At 47.5% G+C, this 16,692-nt stretch overlaps 1 protein-coding gene across 2 annotated transcripts in view; it reads right to left on the minus strand.

Moving 5' to 3' along the window:
• Window positions 1–6,398: 6,398 nt before the first annotated feature.
• Window positions 6,399–16,692, minus strand: part of LOC119966349 (zona pellucida-binding protein 2-like) — a 116,781-nt gene continuing 106,487 nt past the window's right edge. For both annotated transcript variants that reach the window (XM_038797874.1, XM_038797873.1), the window contains exons 9-10: window positions 15,499–15,571; window positions 6,399–7,416 (exon numbers count right to left, since the gene is read on the minus strand). In XM_038797874.1, the coding sequence (XP_038653802.1) occupies window positions 7,029–7,416; window positions 15,499–15,571 (461 nt within the window). In that variant the 3' untranslated portion in view covers window positions 6,399–7,028. The remainder of the gene's footprint in view (window positions 7,417–15,498; window positions 15,572–16,692) is intronic.

Genomic DNA, 16,692 nt, shown 5'->3' on the forward strand with positions numbered 1-16,692 from the left:
CAGGTGTGTTTCACGACGTCCAAACAGGGCGCCATGACGTCGGGACTTCGGCCCATCCGGGCCGGTGAATAGCGGGGGGGGCTCTCAGTGGCGAGTCTGGTCGTGTCAGGGGCGGGAAGGAGGCGTCTGTCGGGAAACGCGACTCCGACAATTTGCGGGGTTCGGAGAATAGCGGGAGGGCGTCGGAACAGCGTCGTCGTAAAAATTTCCGACGCCCGCTATTCTCCGACCCGTCGTGAGTCCGGAGAATTTCGCCCACAGTATATGGCAAAACTCTTAGGAATATAGAAAGTCAGAGAGATATAGGCATACAGGTCCACAGATCTTTGAAAGTGACAACACAAGTGGACAAGGTAGTCAAGAAGCATATGGAATGCTTGCCTTCATTGGACAGGGCATTGAGTATAAAAACTGGCAAGTCATGCTACAGTTGTATGGGACCTTGGTAAGGCCGCACTTAGAATATTGCACATAATTCTGGTCACCACACTAACAGAGGGAAGTGGTCTTTGGAGTGGGTGCAGAGGAGGTTTACCAGGATGTTGCCTGGTCTGGAGAGTGTTAGATATGCGGAGAGGCTGAATAAACTCGGACTGTTTTCATTAGAACGGCGGAGGTTGAGACGACCTGATAGAGGTTGTACACGAGGACCAGACAGGTTTTGTTAAGGGAAGGCAGCTGAACACGAATGTGCGGAGGTTGTTGAATGTCATCATGATGCCGGCGATTGAGGGGGAGGCTGAGATAGTGGTGGCGCTGGATGCGGAGAAGGCCTTCGATAGAGTGGAGTGGGGGTACTTATGGGAGGTGTTGGGGGGTTTGGATTTGGTGAAGGGTTTATTAGATGGGTGAGGCTACTGTATGAGGCCCCGATGGCGTGTGTGGCCACGAATGGGAGGAGGTCGGAGTACCTCCGGCTTTACCGAGGGACCAGGCAGGCTTTCCCCCTGTCCCCCTTGTTGTTTGCATTGGCAATCGAACCATTGGCGATGGCGTTGAGGGATTCAGGAAGGTGGAGGGGTTTGGTGCAAGGTGGGGAGGAACATAGGGTGTTGTTGTATGCCGATGACCTGCTACTGTATGTGGTGGACCCAGTGGGAGGGATTCAGGGGGTGATGGAGCTGCTAGCTGAGTTTGGGACCTATTCAGGCTATAAACTAAATCTAGGCAAGAGTGAGGTGTTTGTGGTGCACCCTGGGGACCAGGAGGAGGGAATTGGTAGGCTCCCGCTTAAGAGGGCAGGGGAGAGTTTTAGGTACCTGGGGGTGCAGGTGGCCAGGGACTGGGGGACTCTTCACAAGCGTAATTTCACCAGGCTTGTGGATCAGATGGAGTTCAAAAGGTGGGACATGTTGCCATTGTCGTTGGCGAGGAGGGTGCAGTCCGTCAAAATGACGGTGCTTATGAGGTTCTTGTTCCTCTTTCAGTGCCTGCCCATCTTCGTCCCCAGGGCCTTCTTTAAGAGGGTGACTAGCAGTGTTTTGAGCTTTGTGTGGGCGCATGGAACTCCGAGAGTGAAGAGGGTTTTCCTGGAGTGAGGGAGGGATAGAGGCGGGCTGGCGCTGCCCAACCTTTTGGGGTACTATTGGGCGGCCAATGTGTCAATGGTGCGTAAATGGGGGGGGGGGGGTGGAAAATGGAGATGGCGTCTTGTAGAGGTACGAGCCTGGGTGCCTTGGTAACGGCGCCGTTGCCACTCTCTCCTAAGAGGTATACCACGAGCCCGGTGGTGGCGGCGACCCTAAGAATCTGGGGACAGTGGAGACAGCATAGGGGGGAAACGGGGGGCTCAATGGAGGCTCCATTAGGTGGAAATCATCGGTTCATCCCGGGGAACACTGATGGGGGATTTAGGGGGTGGTATAGGGTGGGCATCAGTAAACTGAGGGACCAGTTTATTGGCGGGATGTTTGCGGGCCTGGGGGAATTGGAAGATAAATTTGGGTTCCCCCAAGGGAACATGTTCAGATACTTGCAGGTAAAGGCGTTTGCTAGGCGACAGGTAGAGGAATTCCCTTTGCTGCCCTCGCGGGGGGGCGATGGACAGAGTGCTTTCGGGGGTGTGCGTCGGAGAGGGGAAAGTGTCTGACATTTATAAGGTAATGCAGGAGGTGGAGGAGTCGTCAGTGGAGGAGCTGAAGGCTAAATGGGAGGGGGAACCAGGGGAGCAGATAGAGGATGGGACTTGGGCGGATGCCTTGGAGAGAGTCAACTCTTCCTCTTCATGTGCGCTGCTTAGTCTCATCCAATTTAAGGTGCTGCATCGGGCCCATATGTCTGTGACTCGGATGAGTAGGTTCTTTGGGGGTGAGGACAGGTGCACCAGGTGTTCGGGGAGTCCAGCGAATCATGCCCATATGTTCTGGGCATGCCCAGCACTGGAAGAATTCTGGAAGGGGGTGGCGGGGACGATGTCGAGGGTGGTTGGATCCAGGGTCAAACCAGGGCGGGGACTCACGATTTTTGGAGTTGCGGCGGAGCCGGGAGTGCAGGAGGCGAAAGAGGCCGGTGTCCTGGCCTTTGCGTCCCTAGTAGCCCGGCGGAGGATCTTGCTGCAGTGGAAGGATGCGAGGCCCCCAAGTGTGGAGACCTGGATCAGTGACATGGCGGGATTTATAAAATTGGAGAGGGTCAAATTTGTCCTGAGAGGATCAGTACAAGGGTTCTATAAACGGTGGCAGCCTTTTCTGGACTTTCTGACTCAAAGATAGGTATCTTGGTCAATAACAGCCGCAACCCGGGGGAGGGGAAAGGAGGGTGTTCTTTATTTTTTCTATAGTTATTTAACTTAATATTGTGTTAATTTAATTTGTTGTTAATATGTTTTGTTGTTCATTGAGGTTGGGCGAATGTTTATGACTGTTATTGTTATTGTTGGTATTTTATTGCTGTTCGTTGTTGTTATATAAATACAAAATGTTTCAATAAAAATTATTTTAAAAAAAAAAGATGTCTACAAGATTATGAGGAGCATGGATAGAGTGGATGGGCAGACATTCTTTCCCAGGGTGATGGGGTCAGTCACTAGGTGGCATAGGTTTAAGTCCAAGGGGAAAAGTTAAGAGGAGATGTGTGAGGCAGGTTTTTTACACAGAGGGTGGTGAATGCTTGGAACGAGCTGCCAGGGGAGATTGTGGAAGCAGATACATTATTGGCATTCAAAAGGCATCTCGATAAATACATGGGTAGGATGGGTATAAAGGATACGGCACTAGGAAGTGCTGAGGGGTTTTGGCCAATGGTGGTATCAGGCTTGGAGGGCCGAAGGGCCTGATCCTGTGCTGTAATTTTCTTTGTTCTTACTATCTCACCCACATACCATCCCTCCTACCTCTCCGCTTCACTCACTTTCCCATCTACCACCTCATCCATCTTTACACTTACCCATCTCATCCACTTATCCACCTACTTATTCACTCATTCATTGATCTATTCACCTATTCAGGACCTTTAAACATACCTAAAAGCTATGGAGCCCTTGAACATTGCGCTGAGGAGCTCGTAGTTGTGGAAGGGGATAGTCAGGAGGAGGGGAACATCGGGTGTCATTGTAAGTGGACAACTTGTTATACATTTCGGAGCCGAGCTCCTCGGTGGGGGATATATGGGTTTGCTCCAAAGATTTGGAATGTCCTCAGGGTATTAGCTGAATTTGGAGGAAAGTGAGTATTTTGTGGTTTCTTCTACAAGGGTGGGAGCTGGGCTGGGGGAGGGGCTACCATTCCATCTGGCAGCATCGCACTTTACGTATCTGAAGGTGCAGGTGGCCCGGGACTGGGCAGGTCTTTGGAAATTGAATTTCTCTAGCTTGGTGGGGAGGATGAAAGCAGATTTGTTGAGGTGGGCTAATTTTACTCTGTCACTTGCGGGATAAAGAAGGTCGTGCTGCAAAGGGGATGGCAGTCGGCTGGGAGGGTGGGGGGGGGTGCTCCCGAATCTGATGTGCTATTGTTGGGCAGCGAATCCAGAGAAGGTTCAAGGGTGGACTAGGGAAGTGGGGGCTTTCTGGATAAAGATGGAGGCAGGTGCATTTGGGGTCGGAGTTGCGAGTGCTGGCAATGGCACCGCTCCCAATGGCCCCAAGGAAATATTCGGTGAGTCTGCTGGTGGTGGCTACACTGAAGATATGGAGGCAGTTTCGGCAGCATTTTAGGTTGGGAATGGGGTCGGTGAGTGGGGGGGGGGGGGGGGGGGGGGGGGTGTGATTTAGGGGAAATCCTGGAGTTGAGCCAGGGAGGATGGATGCAAGGTTCCGATGTTGGGAGGAGAAAGGGATTAGGAAAGGAAGGATTTGTTTCTGGGAGGGCAGTTTGTGAGCTTGGAGGAGCTGAATGAGTAGTTTGTGTCGGGGGGAGAGGGTCTGGTATATGTAGGTGCAAGGCTTTTCGAGGAAGGTCTTCCTGACATTCCCGATAGTGCTTGCCTCCTCGTTGCTGAAGGTGGTGTTGTAGCAGGGAGAGGAGGGTTATCTCGGTGATCTATGGGAGGATTTTGAGACAGATAAGGGGTCCATGGGGGGGTTAAGGTTAAGTGGGAGGAAAAGTTGGGGGCGGCCCTGGGGGAGGGATTGTTGTGATGTGCTGCAGAGGGTGAATGCCTCGGCTTTGTGTGCGAGGCTGGGGCTGATACAACTGAAGGTTGTGTACAGCGCACACCTGACAAAATCAAGGATGAGCCGGCTGTTTGAGAGGATGGAGATTGTCTGTGAGCGATGTGGGAGGGGTCTTGCGAATCATGTAAAATGTTGAAAATTTGGAATAAAAATACTTTTTAAAAAATACCTTAAAGCAGCAAGTGCCATAAAAAGGGTGCATATCTTGTCTTCCCAACCAAGTTCCCTGAGGATGCTGCACATTTCTGTGAAAACTAGGCTCGGAAGCAATGCGCAACAACACTGAGTCAGAATTTCTGAGCACAGCAGCAATGCCACTATCATTGCCACTTCTCAGACGCCCCGGCCCCATAACTTGATAAAATAATCATCATAATCAAATACTATCTAAACTGTTCCCTAATTAATGAAAAATCAAAGCCAAAGACTGTGAAGTTATGGAATTCATTTAATAAAATATCAATTATTGAAGAAGCTACCGTCGTTGAAGAATGTCAATAATTTATACTGACATTATATAAGGAGGAACACTCCATACGAAAAAGTATTTATTACTGAGATATATATATATATATACAATATTTTTATTAAATATAAAAGACTTTCAATAGTATATACCTCAATTAAGGTATTGTCTTTCTATTTGCAATACTTAACTGTTTATAAACAGCTATTTCATTGTAAAATTGTGTTAGAAAAATACTGATATAAGAATTAAGTATTGAATTTTGCAGATTAAAAACATATTTAGAAGCAAATTGAAAACAAGGTTGTAAGAATAAAGCAAGTCTCTTCTAAAGTCTATTTCTCAAGGAATCTTTTCAGCAGACCCATCACTTTATCCACCGCCAAGGGAACAACACCATAGACCTGGGAGCAAGACGTACTGTCAGCTTGTAAACAAACAACCATTTTCAGGAATTCATTTAACATGGAAGAGGTATGCTTAATGGATGGTGGTGACAAAAACTCTAATAATTAAAAACAGTAGTTTTTCGTTGTCGTGTGGCACTGAGTAATTGATGTCTAGTTTGTAAACTTTGAACTTTTCAAGGCCAGCCCTGTTACATATGAAAATAAAAAATGAAATGAAATGAAAATCGCTTATTGTCACGAGTAGGCTTCAAATGAAGTTACTGTGAAAAGCCCCTCGTCGCCACATTCCGGCGCCTGTTTGGGGAGGCTGGTAGGGGAATTGAACTGTGCTGCTGGCCTGCCTTGGTCTGCTTTAAAAGACAGCTCTTTAGCCCTGTGCTAAACCAGCCCCCTTTTTTTTACCATATTAGTCTGTTCTCAATCATGCATGAAAGGTCCTAAACATTTTCCAGATTTGATTTTATTTTGGTTTATGTAATGAATAATTTCCCTTTCTATTAGTTTCACTGTACATAAGATCATACGAATATATTTGGAGAAGAAATCAAGCCTATTAGAGTTATATTATGTATTATATTTCATAAGATACTTCATTAGGTTTGGAAACTTTTGGTAAACTGAAGTCATCATTAATAATAATAATAATAATAATAATAATCTTTAGTAGTGTCACAAGTAGGCTTACATTAACACTGCAATGAAGTTACTGTGAAAATCCCCCAGTCGCCACACTCTGGCGCCTGTTCGGGTACACGAGGGAGAATTCAGAATGTTCAATTCACCTAACAAGCACGTCTTTCGGGATTTATGGGAGGAAACCGGAGCACCCGGAGGAAGTCCACACAAACAGTGGCCCAAGCCAGGAATTGAACTTGGGACCCGAGCACTATTGAAGCAACAGTGCTAACCACTGTGTTACCGTGCCACCCTTAGTAGTTTTACATAAGAAATTACGAGTGAATGATATAATGAAACTTATTGAATTTTTAATTATAATGGTTTAGGCTATGATTTTTCCATTCATCCCAAGAAGGAGACGTTTTTGGTTTGTAAAAACAGGTGGTTTTATAAACCTGCGATGGAATAACAAGTTCAAACATTCACGTGACTTTTTCATTGAGAATGTCTTAAATTCTTGAGAATATCAAAGGTCCATAAGATTGCCCCACTCCTGCCACTCCTCATCCCATAATTTAATTCAAGCCAATTAGGCAACTGGAAAATCTCATCAACTATAATGTTAACATTAACAAAAAACAAATGTTGCTATACCAGAGCATATAAACTTTATTTCCATGCTTATGTTCCCATATGTATAAAATGTAAACTATCTTATTAAATGACGATGAATTAAAGTCTTAAAGTAAATACATTAAGATGATACTAAACTTAAATAGCTTCTTTTCTTTCACCATTATCTACAGTAACAACACTCTCAAAGAAGGCTAATATACAACACAGCCTGCAATTTACAGATTAATACCGTGATATTTCACATCTATATAGATTTTTGCGCAAAATAAATGAGCACTGAGAACAGCTACCTTCCATGCCTGAGGATAGTTGCTACTTTTTGTGGAGTTGAATTCCTTGAGATAAAGCAAGGTTCATCTGATGTGTATGGAGATCTACATTCCTCAAAGCTGCTCTCTGGGCATGTGGTTTCACCAGATTGCAAAGAGCCAAAAGTCTTACATGTCTCAGTGTCAGTATCACTAAGTAGACCAACGCATTGATCATCTGAAAATCCAACTCTGTGTTTTGGTGAATGCCTAACACATTCAGATGGTCTTAACTTGCTTTTCTGTTCCAGTAGGTCAACACTTCTAATAATATTTGCCAGTGTTTTCACCTGTTGTTTTACTTCTCCCTTTTTCACCTGAACGTATTTTCCCTTTATTGGTGACTTGCAATACTTCCGGCATATTCTGCAAAACACACAAATATCTGTAATTCTCACAATAGAATCGAAGGGCCTGTACTGTGCTGTACTGTTCTATGTTTGATGTATTGAACAGTTAATCTTGAAAAGTTATGACTGCTTAAATAAATAAATAGGCGTATGAGTGACTTACACACCTCCCTGTTGGTGCAAGTGATTTGGAAAGGAGAGGATGAAATGATACTGACATTTTACATATAGAAATTGGCAAGAATTGTACTCAGAATCAGTAAAGTTAGTATTTTAGAAATAATTTTCAACAATTTTAATGAGTGAAGTCCACCTTGCATGACTGACAAATAATGCTGGACAGGACATTCTTTTGATATTGTGTGGAGGATTACTTTATCCTCAAAAACTTAACAAATATTATCAGGATTGGATTAGATTGGATTTTGTTTATTGTCCCGTGTACCGAGGTACAATGAAAAGTATTTTTCTGCGAGCAGCTCAGCAGATCATTAAGTACATGAAAAGAAAGGAAATAAAAGAAAATACACAATAGGGCAACACAAGGTACACAATGTAACTACATAATACCGGCATCGGGTGAAGCATACAGAGGTGTAGTGTTAATGAGGCCAGTCCAAAGAGGGTCATTCAGGAGTCAGGTAACAGCGGAGAAGAAACTGTTTTTGAGTTTGTCCATGTACTAGTGATTTGTAGTAATTAGGTAAGTGAAATGTTTTATTGCATGTTATAGGACTATTTGTGGTAACCTTGGATATAATTACATAATTATATATACATTTGTGTGAATAAATAGACTATCTTTCTTTCTTCCTTTAAGATGTTTATTAACACCCCCTTCTCCTTTGGTCACTTGCCCTAATATCTCCTTATTTGGCTCCATATTAGATTTTGCTTTAAAATGCTTCTATGAAGTGCCTTGGGATATGTTAGAAAGTTAAAGGCACCATATTATTACAAGTTGTTGTGGTTTAACTCTCAATGACACAGAGGTGCACATTCTAAATCAGTAGCATGTTACACAATTGTTTATGACATCTCATCAAACTCTTGCAACATATCTTCATTTTCCCTTCTCAAGATAAGGTGATGGCAGCTGGCAGCAATCAGGGCTGCACTTCACACCTAATGTTGCCCTCCGTATCATGTGGTGCAAACTTTACCACAGACTAAAATAATTTGAGGCATTTAAATTACAAAATTGAAAAAAAAGTGAAGTGAAGCCGGCGTGTGGGAAATGAGCAAATATCTCCTTATACTTTTAAATTGGTGAGTTGTGTTGAACTAAGTGCCTTGGTCTGTTTTTGTTTCACAGTTGTGTATTGTCCCCATCCTGGTTCAAGTACTGCTTCAACATCCAGTGCCGGATTGCTTCCAGCCAAATATGGAGAAGACTGAAGTCATTGTCTTCAGTCTGCACCACAAACTCTGTTCCCCAGCTACATGCTCCACCTCTTTCCCTGGAAACTGACACTGAATCAGACTGTTTTCAACCTCAAACACAGATGTAAATTGAGCCCACCTATTTCCATCTCCACAAAATATCACCTGACTCTGACCGTCATCCACCGCTGAAACCTTCAGCTAAGACTTTACTATTCCAACACTTCCCGGCCAAAATTCTGCTACCCATATCCTATCTCACATCGTCCCACTCGCCTATCAACCTAGAGGTCGGGTATTTTGCAGAAAGTGGCTTACTTCATGACTTCACCACCGACAAGGCACAAGTCAGGAGTGTGATGAAATACTCTCCACTTGCCTGCAGCTCCAGTGACACTCAAAAATCTCACAATCATCCAAAGCAGCACATTAGGTTGGCATCTCATCCATCACCATACACATTGATTCCCTCTACTACTTGCACCCCATGACTGAAGTGTGTACCATCTAAGAGATGTGCTGCAACAACTCAACAAGCTTTCTTCAACAGCACTTCCAAAACCCAAGATCTATGACATAGAAGGACAAGTACAACAGACTACCACCTCACAGTTCCTTTTCAAGTACACACTATCCTGTCTTGGACAGACATTGCCAATAGTCAAAATCCTTGCAGACCAGTGAGATAAGGCACCCTGACTTTCATGTAGTTAGCCTCGGTGGTGGGTAGATATTAATATTCAAGTTTATGATGTTAAGTAACATACCAATATCTTGTATTCTCTGAAATATAGAAGTTTAAGGGGTGAGTTGGTTTACGCTTTCAAAATTTTGAAAGAAATTGATCAGGTAGGTAGGGAGAAATGTATTCCTCTTGTGGGACAGTCTAGGACAGGCAAACACACTCTTCAAATCAGACTCAGGGCTCTCAGCAGGGAAGTTAAGAAACATTTATTTGTGCAAAGGGTGGTAGAAATGTGGAACTGCCTCCCACAAAACAGGAGGCGGTAGTTTGATTAAAAATCTATATCAAAAGATTTTTGTGAGCCAAGGATTAGAATATAGACCCAAGAAAGGTAAATTGAGTCAGGATACAGATCAATCATTATGTCACTGAATGGTTGAACAGGTTTGAGGGGTTCAATGGGCCTGTGTTCCTGTTCCTATGTTTCAAGGCTGGTAGATAGGTTGTAAATTTGTGAGTCTGAGAATCTCTAGGGTTTTGAATCCAAAGAGTGTAACTTTCTAATATAAACTAAATATTTAAGGCATTGCTGCATTATTTAACAATAATAGTTATTTTATTTTTTATTCATTTACGGGATGTGGACATCGCTGGTTCGGCCAGCATTTATTGCCCACCCCTAGTGTGGTAAACCACTGTTACACCATTATTAGGTGATGTATGGTAGGACCTGTACTACAGGTTCGCTGGTAGTCCCTGCCTGCTGGCTCCGCCCAGTAGGCAGAGTATAAATATGTGTGTCCCCCATGCAGCAGCCATTTCGCCAGCTGCTGTGGGAGGCCACACATCTTAGAGCAATAAAGCCTCAGTTGTATCCAACTCTAGTCTTTGTCCAATTGATCATGCATCAATTTATTGCTCTAAGATTTTCTAAAAATGGACCTCCATATCAAGCCAGATCACCTGCAGCTGGATCTACAATCAAGCGACGACAAAAAGGACTTTAATCACTGGCTAGCTTGTTTTGAGGCGCATATCAACTCGGCGCCCAGTGCTATCTCGGAGGTTCAGAAGATAGAGATCCTGTACTCAAGGTTGAGCTCCAACATTTTCCCGCTGATCCAGGACGCGCCGACCTACGCTGAAGCCATGACGCTTCTCAAAGAAAACCGTGCAGAAGATGAACACGCTCTTCGCCAGGCACGTACTCGCCACTCGCTCTCAACTCCCTGGTGAGTCCATCGAAGACTTCTGACGGGCCCTAATTCCACATATCCGGGATTGTGACTGTCAGGCCGTTACGGCCACTGAACATTCAAACCTCCTTATGAGGGACGCGTTCGTTACGGGGATTGGGTCGGACCTCATACGCCAAAGACTGTTGGAGGGGGCCATGCTCAATCTAGCTGAGAAAATGAAGCTAGCGTTCTCCATGATGGTTGCCTCGCGCAACATTTAGGCCTACACCCCCAGCCGCACGGCCCACCCCTCCTATGCATCGTGGACCCCACAGACGGCCACCCCAGCGGGGGCCTTACCCAGCCAATACGCCTGTGCCGCATGCCAGACATCGCACCCCGGAGGCTCCCGATGCTATTTTTGCGGCCAGCAGAAATACCCTCGCCAATGCTGCCCGGCCCGCGCTGCCCTTTATAAAGCTTGCGGTAAAAAGGGGCACTTCACTGCGGTGTGCCAGGACCGTGCAGTCGCCGCTGTCGCCCCCACCCCCCTAGTCTACGCACAATGGGCGCCGCCATCTTCACCTCCACAGACCACGCGTGGCCAGTGGGCGCCACAATCTTCCCCCCCTCAGACCACGTGCGGCCCATGGGCACCGCCATCTTGTCCAACCCCCGCAACGTGTGGCCCAGGGGCGCCGCCATTTGGTCCCCCTCAAGATCTTCCGACGCCACCATCTTGTCTTCCCCACAGCACATGGACACCGACAGCATTTCAGGACCTGGGCACCCCAGGCTCCCCATCATCCAACGCCAGCGACAACCGACCACAACTCGCCTCAGTGACAATCGACCAGTCTCGTCCGCACAACCTGACCACCGCATCGATCAGCGTGAAAATCAACGGCCCCATGACCTCTTGCCTGCTGGACTCTGAGAGCACCGAAAGCTTCATCCACCCGGACACGGTAAGGCGCTGCTCCCTCGCGGTACACCCCGTCAACCAAAGAATCTCCCTGGCCTCCGCATCCCATTCCATCGTGATCCGGGGGTACTGTACGGTCACCTTCACGGTCCAGGGCGTAGAATTCAGCGGCCTCCGCCTCTACGTCCTCCCTAACCTCTGCGCTGCCCTACTACTAGGCCTGGACTTCCCGTGCAATCTCCAAAGCCTAACCCTAAAATTCGGCGGGCCCCTACCACCACTCACTGTGTGCGGCCTTGCGACCCTAAAGGTCGATCCGCCTTCCCTCTTCACAAATCTAACCGCGGGTTGCAAACCCGTCGCCACCAGGAGCAGATGGTACAGCACCCAGGACAGGACCTTCATCAGGTCCGAGGTCCAGTGGCTGCTTCGGGAAGGCATCATTGAGGCCAGCAACAGCCCCTGGAGAGCCCAAGTGGTAGTCATTAAAACTGGGGAGAAAAACAGAATGGTCGTGGACTACAGCCAGACCATCAATCGGTACACGCAGCTCGATGCGTACCCCCTCCCACGCATATCTGATATGGTCAATCAGATTGCACAGTACCGGGTCTTCTCAACGGTAGACCTCAAATCCGCTGACCACCAGCTCCCCATTCGTAAGTCACCTCTATCACTTCCTCAGGGTTCCCTTCAGCGTCACTATCGGGGTCTCGGTCTTCCAAAGGGAGATGGACCGAATGGTCGACCGGTACGGTTTGCGGGCCACCTTCTCGTACCTAGACAACATCACCATCTGCGGCCATGACCAGCAGGACCACGATGCCAACCTTGCCAAATGTCTTCACACCGCCACTCTCCTAAACCTTACCTACAACAAGGAGAAGTGCGTGTTTAGCACGACCCGCTTCGCCATCCTCAGCTATGTGGTCCAGAACAGAGTTCTGGGGCCCGATTCCGACTGCATGTGCCCCCTCATGGAGCTCCCCCTTCCCCACTGCCCCAAGGCCCTCAAATGCTGCCTGAGTTTCTTCTCATACTACGCCTAGTGGGTCCCAAACTATGCGGACAAGGCCCACCCACTCATACAGTCCACCCACTTTCCCCTGACGGCCGAGGCACAACAGGCCTTTGCCCGTATCAGAGCCGATATCGCCAAGGCCGGGATGCATGCAGTAGACGAGACACTGCCCTTTCAAGTAGAGAGCGACGCATTAGACGTCGCCCTAGCCACCACCCTCAATCAGGCAGGCAGACCTGTGGCTTTCTTCTCCCGCACCCTTCATGCCTCAGAAATTCAGCACTCATCCGTTGAAAAAGAGGCCCAAGCTACTGTTGAAGCTGTGCAGCATTGGAGGCATTACCTGGCCGGCAGGAGATTCACTCTCCTCACTGACCAACGGTCGGTAGCCTTCATGTTTAATAACACAGAGCGGGGCAAGATCAAGAACGATAAGATCTTGAGGTGGAGGATCGAGCTCTCCACCTACAATTACGAGATTTTGTATCACCCCGGTAAGCTCAAAGAGCCCCCAGACGCCCTATCTCGAGGTACATGTGCCAGCGCACAAGTAGACCGACTTCGGACCCTTCACGACAGCCTTTGTCAACCGGGAGTCACACGGTTGTACCATTTCATAAAGGCCCACAACCTGCCCTACTCCGTTGAGGAAGTACGGACAATCACCAGGAACTGCCAGGTCTGTGCGGAGTGCAAGCCGCACATCTACTGGCCGGACCGTGTGAGCCTAGTGAAGGCCTCCCGACCCTTTGAATGCCTCAGCGTGGATTTCAAAGGGCCCCTCCCCTCCACCGACCGTAACACGTACTTTCTCAGTGCGGTCGATGAGTACTCCAGATTCCCCTTCGCCATCCATGACATGACATGACGTCTGCCACCATCATCAAAGCCCTCAACACAATCTTCGCTCTGTTCGGCTTTCCCGCCTACATCCACAGTGACGGGGATCCTCATTCATGAGTGATGAACTACGTCAGTTCCTGCTCAGCAGGGGTATTGCTTCCAGCAGGACGACATGCTATAACCCCCGGGGAAACGCACAGGTAGAGAGGGAGAACGGGGCGGTATGGAGGGCAGTCCAACTGGCCCTACGGTCCAGGAACCTCCCAGCCTCTCACTGGCAGGAGGTCCTCCCTGATGCACTACACTCCATTCGGTCACTACTGTGTGGTGAATGTAATATATGATATGATAATTAACACTGTCTTTGTAAGCGCAGTAGCGCTATCCAACCACTAGGGGGAGTAGCGCTGGGAGTACTCAGGAACTTGTACTGGGCTCCACCCTTGGCTCCGCCCATGACTCCTCCCCCTAGTGCTGCTGGACCCTTGTCCAGAGTCAGCCTGAGTTCACTAGGAGTTCATTAACGGGTAACAGGCTGGCTCTGAAGTAAGTCGATTAAAGCCTAGATTCATATCGGAAACACGTGTCTGGTGAATTGATGGTTCCATCAGCCACTAACAACACACCCCATGAACGTCTTTTTGTCTTCCCCAGTAAGTCCACATCCGGGGTGTCGCTCTCGACTTGGCTCGCAGCTCCAGGGCCAGTACTGCTCCATAGGCATGTCCGACTCCACAAGTCGGACCCGTTGGTGGAGAGGGTGCAATTGCTCCATGCAAACCCCCAGTATGCCTACATGGCGTACCCCGACGGCCGCCAGGATACGGTCTCCCTCAGGGACTTGGCACCAGCAGGTTCCTCACACACACAGCCCTCTGGCCCGGCTCCACCCTCCCATCCCCCACCGCTCCCACCAGCACCATCCCTCAGGACCATCCGTCCTCCCCCTGCCCACGCCCGAGGATGAAGAGGATTTCGGCACGCTCCCGGAGTCACCGAACATCAGGCCAGCATCGACATCGCCGCCACCAGTACGTCGCTCCCAGCGGAACATCAAGGCCCTGGACTGGTTAAACCTCTAACTGGTCCACTGGACTTCAAAAGACATTTTTTTTCGCTCTCAAATATCGTAAATATAAATTCATTGCTGTATATAGTTCTCCACCACCCCCACCGGACTCAATTTTAATAGGGGGTGAATGTGGTAAACCACTGTTACACCTTTATTAGGTGATGTATGGTAGGATCTGTACTACAGGTTCGCCGGTAGTTCCTGCCTGCTGGCTCCACCCAGTAGGCGGAGTATAAATATGTGTGTCCCCCATGCAGCAGCCATTTCTCCAGCTGCTGGAGAAGGCCACACATCTTAGAGCAATAAAGCCTCAGTTGTATCCAACTCTAGTCTTTGTCCAATTGATCGTGCATCACCTAGCTGCCCTTCAGAAGGTGGTAGTGAGTTGCCTTCTTGAACCGATGCAGTCCTAGGACCTCACGTCAAGGACTGCAGCGTTCAAGAAGGCAACTCACCACCACCTTCTGAATGGCAAATAGGGATAAGCAATAAATGCTGGCCGAATTAGTGACGCCAGATCCCATAAATGAATTTAAAAAAATACAATGAACTGTAACGTTCAACATGAAGCATCATATAATGAATTGCTATCAACTGGATCACTTCATGGGTTCCTCTGAAAACCTTGGAGGCTCTTGTTGGTGAATAAACACAAGTTTATTGTAGACATCGAAAAAGGCAACTACAGGTGCATACACACAATCAGTCCCCTTCGGAACTACCAGTTTTACATTGTCCGGTATTGAGCCCCAGCTGGGCGGACCTCTGCCCACTAGCGGGGAAGCTCATATTTCACAAGTTGCACGGGAAGATAGATTAGCATAGGCCCATGGCCTTCATGTGGGTTATTACAGTTGCTTTCCACACATATGTAGGAGATAGCAGCAAAACAATCCGTATGCAACTTCCAGTCAGCAGTTTTAAAACAGTGTTGGTGGCGTTCAGGACCGTAAAAATAATTTTAGCAATATCAGTAATGGTTGATACTTACATTAAAAGGATAATGACAAAAATGCAAGTTCCTACTGAAGAGGCCACAGGTAATATCCACGAGTACATAATCCCTTGGGGTGACAAAAATGGTTCAGGTTAAAAAGCACAATATATTGAATAAGGTTATTCAAACAAACAAGTAGAAAGTCTTGAGGATTTTGAACTGTCGATGACTGACGATTTCTCTTTTGATGGGATTGCCCGATAGTATCGAGCCAAATTGAAAATTTCAAAATTGAACAGAAATTTGCCCAAATTCCTATTTTCAACTTTGTAGAGAACAGGTGAAGATTTTTAAAACATCTGGAAGATTAAGAGGGCATATGCCGGCTGGTGGAATGGGCAAGTACATGGCAAATGAAATGTAATATAGAGGACTTCTGGTGGCAGCCATGGAGTGAGTGGTCCCACATTTAGTGGCTCCTGCTTGATGGGGAATTGTTACCCATTCACGGGTATGATTGCCGCCGCTACAAAGTACAGAATAGATAAAACTAAGGATTCTCCTTCGGGTGGGCATTTCTCCTATCAAACAAGGAGTGCGACTGTAAAGGAGCAACAGTCAAAACCAGGAGCTTTTGAGGAATACTACAGAAGGAAAGATGGCGGAAAGCTCTGTGGCTTTGTTGCCTCCTTAGTGGTCCATGGAATAGTTTTTGATGGGTGGAGTTTTTGATGATCAAGTTTCAGCAGATAGGAGACCTCAGAAGACTTTGCTGAGGTGGCTGATCCGATTTGGGCAGCTATTGAGAGAGTGGAGCAGAGGTTGGAGGCACATAGTGCGTTACTCCAAAAGTGGAAGAGTCAGTGGCGGACTATGAGGACCAGTTTGCCTCGTTGGAGGCAGAGATTATGCTTGTGGTGGAAAAGAAAGCTGAGGGACAAAGTGGACGATTTGGTTGAGGATTCAAAATCTCCAGATTATGGGATAGTCCAAAGGCATTGAGGGAACACAGCCAACAAAGTATGTAGCTAACATGCTTGGGAAGCTGGTGGGTGAGGGCGCCTTCAACTGACTCCGAGGTGGATTAAGTGCACAGGTCGCTGAGGAGGAGGCTGAAGGCGGGTGAGCCGCTGAGGGCAATAGTGGTAGCCTGCATCGATATCTAGACAAGGAGAAGATTTTGCGGTGGGCGAAGGAGACGAAGAGGTGCACCTGGGAAGGAAATGTGATTCAGATCTACCAGGATCT

This window comes from Scyliorhinus canicula, chromosome 5, assembly GCF_902713615.1.
Source record: "Scyliorhinus canicula chromosome 5, sScyCan1.1, whole genome shotgun sequence".
Classification (NCBI taxonomy): Eukaryota; Metazoa; Chordata; class Chondrichthyes; order Carcharhiniformes; family Scyliorhinidae; genus Scyliorhinus; species Scyliorhinus canicula.